This window comes from Bufo gargarizans, chromosome 2 (genome assembly GCF_014858855.1).
Source record: "Bufo gargarizans isolate SCDJY-AF-19 chromosome 2, ASM1485885v1, whole genome shotgun sequence".
Classification (NCBI taxonomy): domain Eukaryota; kingdom Metazoa; phylum Chordata; class Amphibia; order Anura; family Bufonidae; genus Bufo; species Bufo gargarizans.
In genome coordinates, this window is record NC_058081.1 from 108196184 (window position 1) to 108209337 (window position 13154).

At 42.7% G+C, this 13154-nt stretch overlaps 1 protein-coding gene across 1 annotated transcript in view; it reads left to right on the top strand.

Moving 5' to 3' along the window:
* The window catches only part of IGDCC4 (immunoglobulin superfamily DCC subclass member 4), a 118449-nt gene that overhangs the window by 66917 nt on the left and 38378 nt on the right, over positions 1–13154 (top strand). Inside the window, exons 2-4 of the mRNA XM_044279389.1 lie at positions 132–422; positions 5049–5193; positions 10757–10890. Of these exons, the coding sequence (XP_044135324.1) occupies positions 132–422; positions 5049–5193; positions 10757–10890 (570 nt within the window). The remainder of the gene's footprint in view (positions 1–131; positions 423–5048; positions 5194–10756; positions 10891–13154) is intronic.

The window sequence follows — 13154 nt, forward strand, 5'->3', positions numbered from 1 at the left end:
GCAGCAAAATCGCTGCGTACTACAGTGATATATTAGGGCAGGTAAAATGTTTACCCCATATGATCAATTGCTCTGACTGGTGTTTGTCTGGGCTGTATTCATAATTGTACTTTCTTGTCTCTTTGTTGTAGGACAGAGCACCTGGCTAGACCTTAGTTGCCGTCCTGGCCCCACAGATACAACTCTCCTGCCAGGTCAGGAAGCCATCTTGCATTGTGACCTAGATGACTCTGAGGTATCCAATAATGTCACCTGGTGGAAGGATGGAGAGCAGCTAAACACAGAAGACTTCACCGTACTTCTTGATGGATCGCTTGTAATATCACAAGGAGAAGGAGCCAGCGTCGAGGGAAGCTACTTCTGCAGCATCAGGAACTCCTTTGGAGTTTTGCAGGGCAGAACAGGCACAGTCAGGTTGGCAGGTGGGTACCACATATTTTGTAACTAGACATCTTAATGAGGAGCTTTCACCTCTTCTGTCATGTCTGTTTTAGTAACTACTTGCATTTCACAATGTAATCACAATTCTACAGCATCTATTATTATGACTCTATGCTCTATGAAGATAATTAATGAATTGCCAGCAGTCTGCAATAACGGTCCGTCCATCTGGGTGTTACCAGTTGTGAGTGTGTCCCTGCGCAGTCTGACACTATCCAATCAGTTCTGCCAGTGTCAGACTGTGCAGGGACACACCTCCAGCTGGTAGCACCCAGATAGACCTTTACAGACTTCTGACAATTAATTCATAAATTTCTGGCAAGAATAATAGAGCACTAGCTCTACATAGACTCAAGAATGGATGCACCAGAATTGTTATTACATAGGTTATACATTATGTGTCAGCATCAGATGATTAAAGGGGTTGGCCACTATATAATTACTTTACACAACATTGTAAGGGGCAGGATAAAAATGAGTTTCCAAATATACTTTATTTAAAAAATATGTCTGTTAATCTTTTTATAGTAAGCCACGCCCCCTGAGCCCCGCTCTGCCATGTAGACAGTTCGTCCATGGCTGCACGCGACATGGAGGAGCTTTAGAGAAAGCTCGTCCATGCCTTTATTGTAACTGCACATGCGCTGCTTTTCCTAATCTGCTAGGAGCAGCGCATGTCCAGTCTGCCCCCGGCGATCGCTCTGATTGGCTGGTCTGTACAGACTAGTCAATCACAGGATCCTAATGCCAGCTGAAAGGTTCTGATCCGCAAAGTCCGTGACTGTGGGGATCAGAACCTTCTAAAATGTGTATATATATAATACCCTCCCCTCCATGGGCTCCAGCTCCCATTGTGCCCCCCTAATTTCAGGATGGCCACTGGCAGCGCTGCAGATCCTCTTTCTGCCCCACCTCCCACCCCAATCTGTTTCAGGATGGCCGATGGCCACACATTTATAATTAATTTAAAATAAAATAAACTACATATGTTTGGTATGATCGCGTACGTAACGACCTGATCTATAAAAAGATCATGTTACTTTCCCTGCACGGTGAACGCCATAAAAAAAAGAGAAACTCTATGATGGAATTTAAATTTTTCCCACCTCACTTTCCCAAAAAGTCGTATGTACCCCAAAATAGTACCAATCAAACCGTCACCTCATCCCGAAAAAAAGGATCCCCTACATGAGACAATTGCCACAAAAATGAAAAAAATATGGCCTTCAAAAAAAGGACACACTAAAAAATGCTGTTATTGTGCAAAGGCAAAAAAAATAAAAAAAATTAGACAAATTAGGTATCGCTGCGTCCGTAACGACTTTCTCTTTAAAAATATGACACACCCTTCCGCCAAAAGATAAATGCCGTAAAAAAATAAAATGTGTGCCAAAACAACCAATTTTATTGGTCCATTTGCCCAATAAAGTGTAATATTGAATGATGAAAAAATATTATATATCCAAAATAGCGACCAATGAAAATGTCAACTCTTCCCGCAAAAAATGAGCCCCTGCACAAGACGATCGGCAGAAAAATAGAAAAAATAAGTCTTTCAGAAAATGGAGACACAAATACATGTTTTAGTTTTTTTTAAAGGGTTTCTACCACTTGCTTTGCACCCATTTCGTTTTCAGACACTAGCGATCCGCTAGTGTCTGATGTACAATACAAGCTAAGTATTATCTTATTCTGTTCGGCCGTTTTGTTTAAAAAAGCACTTTTATATTTATGCAAATGAGCCTCTAGGTGCTATGTGGGTGTCTTTTCAGCACCTAGAGGCTCCGTCTACCTTCATAAACTGCCGCCCAGCTCCTCGCTCCAGCACGCCCATCTCCTAGTGAATTCGATCCTCCCCCTGCTTCTGGCGTCTGAAATCTCGCGCCTGCGCCGTCCGTCTCTGCATTCGGCGGCATTCGGCATTTCCACTGCGCCTGCGCCGAATGCCGCCGAATGCAGAGACGGACGGCGCAGGCTCGAGATGCTCATTTGCATAAATATAAAAGTGCTTTTTTAAACAAAACGGCCGAACAGAATAAGATAATACTTAGCTTGTATTGTACATCAGACACTAGCGGATCGCTAGTGTCTGAAAACGAAATAGGTGCAAAGCAAGTGGTAGAAACCCTTTAAACGCTTTATTATGTAAAACTGAAACAAACAAACAAAGAAAGTAGACCTATTTAATGTCATTGATTGCGTCCGTAACAACCTGCTCTATAAAAATAGCACATGATCTAACCTGTCAGAAGAATACTGTAAAAAAACAAAAAGTAAAAACTGTGCCAGAACAGCCATTATTGGTTACCTTGCTTAACAAAAAGCGTAATATAAAGTGATTAAAAAGTTATATGTACCCAAAATAGTACCAATGAGCACCAAAATGACTCACAAAAGTGAGTACCCGTGCAGAGCCAGCACGTGTGGTAAGACACCAAAAAAGAGAAAGTAGGGCTCGCACTAAATAGTATTATGAATATATAAATTTTATTAGTGTCTCCATATGAGACAAATCACAATTAAAACACATAGGAAACAATGGATGGTGAAAAATGAGCACACAGAATGACATGGAGCACGACCAAATTACTAAAAATGGCAAATAGATACAAAAATGAGTATATAGATATAGCACTAAGTGTGCATGTAAATCAAATAGAATGTTAGTAATACATGTAATCAGGCAAAACTATACAGGCTAGGTAATGATATCATACATAGTAAAACCAAAGTCTGCATGTAAAGTGACCAGTGCACATAGTCAGAATAGATATATAGCCAACGCTGAGTAAATCATTATAACGCCATAAACCAACTACCTGTATAGTGCTCCAGCAACCCCGTCTGCTGGAGCACTATACAGGTAGTTGGTTTATGGCGTTATAATGATTTACTCAGCGTTGGCTATATATCTATTCTGACTATGTGCACTGGTCACTTTACATGCAGACTTTGGTTTTACTATGTATGATATCATTACCTAGCCTGTATAGTTTTGCCTGATTACATGTATTACTAACATTCTATTTGATTTACATGCACACTTAGTGCTATATCTATATACTCATTTTTGTATCTATTTGCCATTTTTAGTAATTTGGTCGTGCTCCATGTCATTCTGTGTGCTCATTTTTCACCATCCATTGTTTCCTATGTGTTTTAATTGTGATTTGTCTCATATGGAGACACTAATAAAATTTATATATTCATAATACTATTTAGTGCGAGCCCTACTTTCTCTTTTTTGGTGTCTTACCAAAATAGTACCAATAAAACCACCATCTCATCCTGCAAAAAATTAGCCCCTACATAAGACAATCGCCCCAAAAATAAAAAAATTTCTTTAATAAAAAGGATACACTAAAACGTGAAATTTTTTCCAAAAATGCTTTCATTGTGTAAAACTATATATATATTTTATAAGTAGACATATTAGGTATCGCTGCATTTGTAACGACCTGCTCTATAAAAATATCACATGGTCTAGCCCCTCAGGTGAATGGCGTAAAATAAAGACTGTGTCAACATTTTTTTGGTCACCTTAACCCATAAAGAGTAATACTGAATGATCCAAAAATCATATGTACCCAAAAATGGTACCAATAAAAACATCAACTCTTCCCTCTTAATATATGCTAATGCGCTTCTAAGAGCAACGGGGGCGTTACCATTACTCCTCGAGGGTCTGCTTTGTCTGCAACTGCTGCGTCCTGTCCACTTTGACAGGGCCAGGCAGTGAAAATGTCATTGCTTCTGGTCCTGTCAGTCAAAGTGGAGAGGGACCAGCAGTTGCAGAGAGAGCAGAGCCTCTAGGTGTAATGACAACGCCCCCGTTGCTCCTAGAGGCTCATTTCCATATATTAAAACATCATTTTTCTCAGCAATGCGGGCACATAGGAACATGGGACCAACACAGATGTCTTCAGCTGCCAAGCGCACATGTAACAGGTCAGCCAGTGTCATAAGTACAAATCTACTGACAGATGCACTTTAAAGGGGATTTCCCATCTCAGACATTGATGGTATATCGCTAGCATATACCATCAATGTCAGATGGGTGCTCCTATCTCCAGAATGGGCCCCCCAAAGTCAAGGGAGAGCAGCTCTCTATTCACCGCTATGGGACCGGAAATAGCTGAGCACGTACGTTTGGCTATTTTTCTAACTCCCATAGCAGTGAATGGAGAGCAGACCACTCATGCACAGTGTGCTCTCCTTCACTTGTTATGGAGATGGGAGCGGTCCCAGAGGTGAGACCCACACCTATCTGACATTGATGGCATATTCTAGCGATATGCCATCAACGTCCCCGATGGGAATACCCCTTTCCGGGAGAATTCCTCTGGAAATGAAAAAATATTCACAAATAGATGTAAGTACTTGAGGTGTCCTCTTCAGTCGAGTTCTTTAATATTTTAGCCTGGGCGCACATCGCGTTTCTGATTTTCAATTTTTTTTGCCTGGAAAGCTCTTGACATACATGCTAATCGTGATCATAAGGTTGCATTAGCCAGATGGAGGGAGGTCAAATCAATATAACGTAGGGAATAGCCTAGTAGACATGCCATTGTACATACATTTACTTTTGTTGTTCTGTGTCTGCGAAGGGCTGCCTCCCTTTCACCTCCATCCTGAACCTCAGGTTGTATTAAAGAACACTCTGGCAAGATTTGAATGTGGCATCAACGGGTCTCCGACACCTCAGATCACATGGCAAAAAGACCAGGTTCCTCTACCATCATCTAGTAACAGGTAAGTACTCATCACTAATACAGCTCTAAAGGGGTGGTGCAGACCCCTATTTTCTTTAAAAAAACAAAACAAAAAAAAACTACTTATGAAAATGTGGTACCTAAAGGGTAACAAGGAAGTTTCAAAATCCCCAGGGCCTAACAGTGACCATGGATGCTCCAAAAACAAGTTGGAGGATTCATGATAACCTAGTATACAAGGAATCAGGCATGGAAGGATTTTGCAATCTTAAATTCCAAGGAAGCCCTGGTTTGTTCTCTTCATCTTAAAGACCATAAGGTATGAGTCCAGACTCCATAAGACAATGACACTGCATATACCATAAAGATAATGTATATTATACAAAATATGTAATATAAAAATAAAACTGTAATACTAAAAGGACAGATTAGATGGACCAAGTGCACTTTTCCTGCCCTCAATCTTCTGTAGCGTGCACATTGCTCTTCTCTACAATGGTCATCTAGGGTGTAGAGCATCCCCATAGTTGCTGCACAATCACTGTGTACTACAGTGATAAAGCTGAATGTGACTCAAAAGGAGGAGAGGAGATCTTGTCTATAGCGAGTGTATAGTGTAGCTATAGTATAGCGTGTCTGCACTAGTATGGCTGCTATAATATGGTGCTATGCCATTTGCTAAAATATATGTTGTATATGCATTCATTTTTATAATCTCTATCCCTGTGTCACTGTAAGCATGGACTGTGCAGTGTGTAGAAGTGTAAGGACTGTGCAGTGTGTAGAAGTGTAAATACTGTGCAGTGTGTAGATGTGTAAGGACTGTGCAGTGTGTAGATGTGTAAGGACTGTGCAGTGTGTAGATGTGTAAGGACTGTGCAGTGTGTAGAAGTGCAAGGACTGTGCAGTGTGTAGAAGTGCAAGGACTGTGCAGTGTGTAGAAGTGCAAGGACTGTGCAGTGTGTAGAAGTGCAAGGACTGTGCAGTGTGTAGAAGTGCAAGGACTGTGCAGTGTGTAGATGTGTAAGGACTGTGCAGTGTGTAGATGTGCAAGGACTGTGCAGTGTGTAGAAGTGTAAGGACTGTGCAGTGTGTAGATGTGTAAGGACTGTGCAGTGTGTAGATGTGTAAAGACTGTGCAGTGTGTAGATGTGTAAAGACTGTGCAGTGTGTAGATGTGTAAAGACTGTGCAGTGTGTAGAAGTGCAAGGACTGTGCAGTGTGTAGAAGTGTAAGGACTGTGCAGTGTGTAGATGTGTAAGGACTGTGCAGTGTGTAGATGTGTAAGGACTGTGCAGTGTGTAGATGTGTAAGGACTGTGCAGTGTGTAGAAGTGCAAGGACTGTGCAGTGTGTAGAAGTGCAAGGACTGTGCAGTGTGTAGAAGTGCAAGGACTGTGCAGTGTGTAGAAGTGTAAGGACTGTGCAGTGTGTAGATGTGTAAGGACTGTGCAGTGTGTAGATGTGTAAAGACTGTGCAGTGTGTAGATGTGTAAAGACTGTGCAGTGTGTAGATGTGTAAAGACTGTGCAGTGTGTAGAAGTGCAAGGACTGTGCAGTGTGTAGAAGTGCAAGGACTGTGCAGTGTGTAGATGTGTAAGGACTGTGCAGTGTGTAGATGTGTAAGGACTGTGCAGTGTGTAGATGTGTAAGGACTGTGCAGTGTGTAGATGTGTAAGGACTGTGCAGTGTGTAGAAGTGCAAGGACTGTGCAGTGTGTAGAAGTGCAAGGACTGTGCAGTGTGTAGAAGTGCAAGGACTGTGCAGTGTGTAGAAGTGCAAGGACTGTGCAGTGTGTAGAAGTGCAAGGACTGTGCAGTGTGTAGAAGTGCAAGGACTGTGCAGTGTGTAGAAGTGCAAGGACTGTGCAGTGTGTAGAAGTGCAAGGACTGTGCAGTGTGTAGAAGTGCAAGGACTGTGCAGTGTGTAGAAGTGCAAGGACTGTGCAGTGTGTAGAAGTGTAAATACTGTGCAGTGTGTAGATGTGTAAGGACTGTGCAGTGTGTAGATGTGTAAAGACTGTGCAGTGTGTAGATGTGTAAGGACTGTGCAGTGTGTAGATGTGTAAGGACTGTGCAGTGTGTAGATGTGTAAGGACTGTGCAGTGTGTAGATGTGTAAAGACTGTGCAGTGTGTAGATGTGTAAGGACTGTGCAGTGTGTAGATGTGTAAGGACTGTGCAGTGTGTAGATGTGTAAAGACTGTGCAGTGTGTAGATGTGTAAAGACTGTGCAGTGTGTAGATGTGTAAAGACTGTGCAGTGTGTAGATGTGTAAAGACTGCAGTGTGTAGAAGTGCAAGGACTGTGCAGTGTGTAGAAGTGCAAGGACTGTGCAGTGTGTAGATGTGTAAGGACTGTGCAGTGTGTAGATGTGTAAGGACTGTGCAGTGTGTAGATGTGTAAGGACTGTGCAGTGTGTAGATGTGTAAGGACTGTGCAGTGTGTAGAAGTGCAAGGACTGTGCAGTGTGTAGAAGTGCAAGGACTGTGCAGTGTGTAGAAGTGCAAGGACTGTGCAGTGTGTAGAAGTGCAAGGACTGTGCAGTGTGTAGAAGTGCAAGGACTGTGCAGTGTGTAGAAGTGCAAGGACTGTGCAGTGTGTAGAAGTGCAAGGACTGTGCAGTGTGTAGAAGTGCAAGGACTGTGCAGTGTGTAGAAGTGCAAGGACTGTGCAGTGTGTAGAAGTGCAAGGACTGTGCAGTGTGTAGAAGTGCAAGGACTGTGCAGTGTGTAGAAGTGCAAGGACTGTGCAGTGTGTAGAAGTGCAAGGACTGTGCAGTGTGTAGAAGTGCAAGGACTGTGCAGTGTGTAGAAGTGCAAGGACTGTGCAGTGTGTAGAAGTGCAAGGACTGTGCAGTGTGTAGAAGTGCAAGGACTGTGCAGTGTGTAGAAGTGCAAGGACTGTGCAGTGTGTAGAAGTGCAAGGACTGTGCAGTGTGTAGAAGTGCAAGGACTGTGCAGTGTGTAGAAGTGCAAGGACTGTGCAGTGTGTAGAAGTGCAAGGACTGTGCAGTGTGTAGAAGTGCAAGGACTGTGCTGTGTGTAGAAGTGTAAGGATTGTGCTGGATGTACAGTTGTAGCAGACATTACTAACCTGATCAATCACTGTTTTTGGTAGAAATGATATTTCTACATGGCAAATAATTTACTAGCAGGTGTAGTAGAGTAATAGAAACCCAACAGTCATGACCTGCATGCTGCTGATTCTGTGTAATTCAATCACTAATTAAAAGGGGCATGTACAAAATAATAGCAGTGTGGCGTTCAATTGATTCTTTGAAAAACTGGTGGCAATTATTGCCCTTATTTAAGGAAGGAAGGCAGCAAATGTTGTTCATGCTGGTTACAGTGCATTTCTCTCTGAAATTCTGAGGAACATTGCTTGTTCCAGACATTGTTCAGAAGAACAGCGTACCTTGATTAAAAAGCTAAAATGATCGCAAAAGCTATAAAATGGCAACCAAAACCTGAAAGACGTGGAAGAAAGCGAAAAACTACCATTCGAATGGATAGAAGAATAGACAAAATGGCAAGGACTCAGCCAACAATCAGCTCCAGGAAGATCAAAAAAGGTGTAAAGTTACCTGTGAGTACTGTTACAATGAGAAGACGCCTATGTGAAGCCAAGCTATCTGTAAGAAGCCCCCGCCAAGTCCTACTGTTGAAAAAAAGACATGTGCTGAAGAGGTTACAATTTTCCATAGAGCACATTGACGGCCTGAAGAGACATTTTGTGGCCTGATGAAAGTAAGATTGTTCTTTTTGGGTCTAGTGGCCGGAGACAGTTTGTCAAACGACCCCCAAACACTGAATTCAAGCCACAGTACACTGTGAAGACAGTGAAGCATGGTGGCACAAGCATCATGATCTGGGGATGTTTCTCATACTACGGTGTTGGGCCTATTTATCGCGTACCAGGGATCATGGATCGGTTTGAATACATCAGAATACTCGAAGAGGTCATGCTGCCTTATGCTGAAGAGGAAATGCCCATGAAATAGGTGTTCCAACAAGACAACGGCCCCAAACACACCAGTAAACGTGCAACATCTTGGTTCCAGACCAACAAGATTGACGTTATGGAGCGGCCAGCCCAATCCCCGGATCTTAATCCAATAGGAAACTTGTGGGGTGACATCAGAAATGCAGTTTCTGAGGCAAAACGAAGAAATAGAGAAGAACTGTGGAATGTAGTCCAATCATCCTGGGCTGGAATACCTGTTCACAGGGGCCAGACGTTGGTTGACTCCGAGCAACACAGATGTCCAGCAGTTCTCAGAAACAGCGGTTATACAACTAAATATTAGTTAATTGATTCAAAGAAAAGCAAAATCCCCAAACATTTTTCAGTTTATAAAGTGAATGTTTGAGTTTGTAAAGAAGAATACAAACACTGCTTTTTTTTATGAACAGTCTAATATTCACTTTTCTTCATTTTTTTTAGAGGAACAACACAAATTTGATATATTTTTCTTCATGTGTTGATTTGGAATAGAATGTGTAGTGTTCCCAAAGCATTTGTGTGTATGGAAAGCTATTAGAAGGATTTTGAGCTTTATTCACTTTTTTAAACACACTGCTATTATTTTGAACACAACTGTATAAGGATAGTGCTGCATGTAGATGTGTAAGGGTAGTGCTGCATGTAGACCTGTAAGGACTGTGCTGGGTGGACTCTCTAATATTCTACTGAAATTACTTAATGGATGATGATGATCATTTCTGGGACTATTCAGGATGATTGTGCGGTGTGTATTATGGGAGGTTTGCGCAGCGTGCATTACTTATAGGACTGTGTATTGCTGTGTATGCATTGTGGAACATTTATGCAGTGTATATTAAGTGTATCTCCAGCTATACATTTCTTTTTTCATGTATTTTATTACAGGAGGATGTCCCTTATGTTTATACATAACTCCGGTGCCCCTTTCCTATTATCACATAGCTGGCAGACGTCCGACATACATCACACATCAGTAAGAGCTGCCAAAATCAGTTCTATGTGGAGGGAGCTCTGTATAAGCATAATGGACCTTTCTCTGTATAATTATAATGGATATTTCAAAGGGCCCAAGAGGTAAAGTATCTGTGAGAGGTTTATAGCTGGAGGTCCACTTTAATGGAGAGGTGGCACAGTGTGCTTTACTGGAGGGATTGTGACGTACGTTACTGGAAGAGTTGTATAAAGGTTGGATGGCATAGATTACTGTCGGAAGACTGGCACAGTATATTTCTAGCGCTTGTCATAATGCATTCCTGGAAGGATGGCACAATGTTCATTTGGAATGAGGACGCATTGTATTACGGGTTTGATGACTTGCAGGTTGGCGCAGGTTATTATTATTAAATGCTCTGATGCTGCAGTCTTTATCTACAGACCCTGTGAATGGAGTTGAATTAGGCTACAGAAGACATCCGTGTTATATTATGAGTTAGAACCAAACTATAAAAGTACTCCACATGTGGGCTTCACAGAGGGGCGCCCTTATGGGAAGGATACGCGGCAAATTTTCTACTACAAATTTTCAGAACCATGAAAGTGGATGCGATTTAAACTTCACATACAGCGAGAAATTGACCTGCGGTGTGGATTTTATATTTCAGGATCATCGTCCTTCCTTCTGGAGTCCTGCAGATCATTGGGGTGCAGCAGGAAGATGAGGGGCTGTATCGCTGTGTGGCTGCCAACACGCTGAGTATTAGATATAGCAACGAAGCTCAGCTGTCTGTGAAAAAAGGTAATTTCGTGCCTTGTATACGTTTTCAGATATACAAATCTATTTTGTATTGTATAGGGGAGTCTGTCAGCAGTTTTGAGCATGCTACACTGCCTGCAGTAGGTAGGAGCTGGGGAAAGCAGGAAAAACATCTTTTTTTGGACCCTTTTCTTATCATGATTAGTGTGAATATGAAGTTTTTTTCTGCCAGATTTTGTTCCTGCACGTGCCCAGGGCGGTGCTTCACTATGAAGTGCCCTCTGCATTGAGCTGCTTCACAACCTTTTCCCCTCTGCTCTGAGTGACAGCTGTAATATCCAACCAGGGGACCACTACAGCTGTCACTCAGAGCATAGGGGAGGGGCTGAGAATCAGCTCAATGCAGAGGGCACTTTACAGTGAAGCTCCGCCCCCTGGGCACTTGCAGGAGTAGAATCTGTCAGAGGAAAAGATGATATTCTCACTACTCCTAGGGAGAAAAACTCCACAAAAGATATGTTTCTACTGCTGTACCGAGCTCCTAACTACTACTAGTAGCAATTTAGCATGGTCAGAACTGCTGACAGACACCCTTTAAATATCTGTAGTAATTAATTGTTTAGAGACTAAAATGGTTTTCCAGAACCTAAACTCCAAAACCCCTATTATCCGGAAGCTCTAGCAAGCACCACATTCCCTCATTGTTTCCAGAGGCACCTCTCCATACACGAGTGTGGCAGTACTCTTATTGCTGCAGTACCAGACGGGTGCCACTAGGGGGCAGGAGCTGCATGGCACTGCTGTAATCACAGTTTATACTGTACTCTCTCACTTCATGCTACACAGGCTTGCTTGTTTTAGGACCCAGACAACATGAGGCATGAGAAAATGGTCACTTCAAGAATATGCAGGGAAATGGAGGAGGAAATGGAAATCATTATCTTCTAAATGTGTACCAAATGGGGAGAGATTGCACAGTTTTATGTATGTAAATGACAAGTTGTACAGCTTTCTAATATACATTTGCAATATATTAGTTTGCTGTCAGTGAATGAGGACACTCCAGTTTACTGTCACAGGTTTGTACATCTCTCCTAATGCTCTTAGAAGTGGATACCATTGTATCCAGGCTGAACCCCGGACTGGTGCATTGTAGTAGTCTACCAGCTAGAATTGTGCAGCCGCTGAAGTATTTCCCTCACAGAGCATTGCATAGGGCAGGAGTCAGCAACCTTCGGCACTCCTACTGCTGTGAAACTACAACTCCCAGCATGCACATTTTCTCTGCTGTTCTTCTAACTCCCTAGAAGTCAAATGAGGATTCTGGGAGTTGCAGTTTCCAAACAGCTGGAGTGCTGGAGGTAGACTGACTGCAGTTACTGTTACTGGTTTCCAGCCTCTGAATCTAAACAGAAGTGTTCTCATTCACTGACCGCAGACTAAAGCTGGGTTTACATGGGGCGATGCAGCGGCCGATTGCCGGGAAGGAAGCGTTCCTTCCTGACAGCTGCTCGTTCAGTGAGGACCACGCATTTACATGCAGCGATCTGCATCACTGTATGAGGACAAGGGAACATGTAAAACCATACCTTTGTAGCCCCTGACTACCATTTTATTGCAGAGAAAAAATTAAGTTTTATTTATTATGTAAGTTAGCTGTCAAGTACCTTGAGGGTGGTCCTGATCTGGGCAGGTGCTCCACCCAGTACTGCCCACTTGGTCTTGGTTGACAGCTTTACTAATGCAGCATGTCGATGGATCCTGGATGGCGCAAGCATTCGTGGCTGAATATAATGATGTACAAGCAGTACATCTGGGACTGGGGTGCCTAGGGCCCACCAGTAAAATTTATTTTGGGGGCCCACCGTGCGGATACATTTAAATATTACCTGCTCACACAGCAGCAAGATGCTACCAGATGATTGAATATGGGGGTCCCTGCAGGGTCCTGGGGAGAAGAGGACACTGGTAGCTTTCCTCTATACCAGGGATGGCCAACCTGAGGCTCTCCAGCTGTTGCAAAACTACAACTCCCAGCATATCCAGGCTACCTACAGCTATCAGCTTACAGCAGGGCATGGTGGGAGTTGTAGTTTTACAACAGCTGGAGAGCCTCAGGTTGACCATGCCTGCTCTACACCTAGAAGACATCTCAGCTCTGATCGTGTCTATTATAATAAACTGGGGAGTTTCTTTAATAATCTATCAGGTTTTTTATATGAACATAGGCTGGTGGAGGTGCTGTACACTGAATATATATATGTAGTGCAGTAAGTCTATTATGTTATGTACCACTTGTGCAGGGG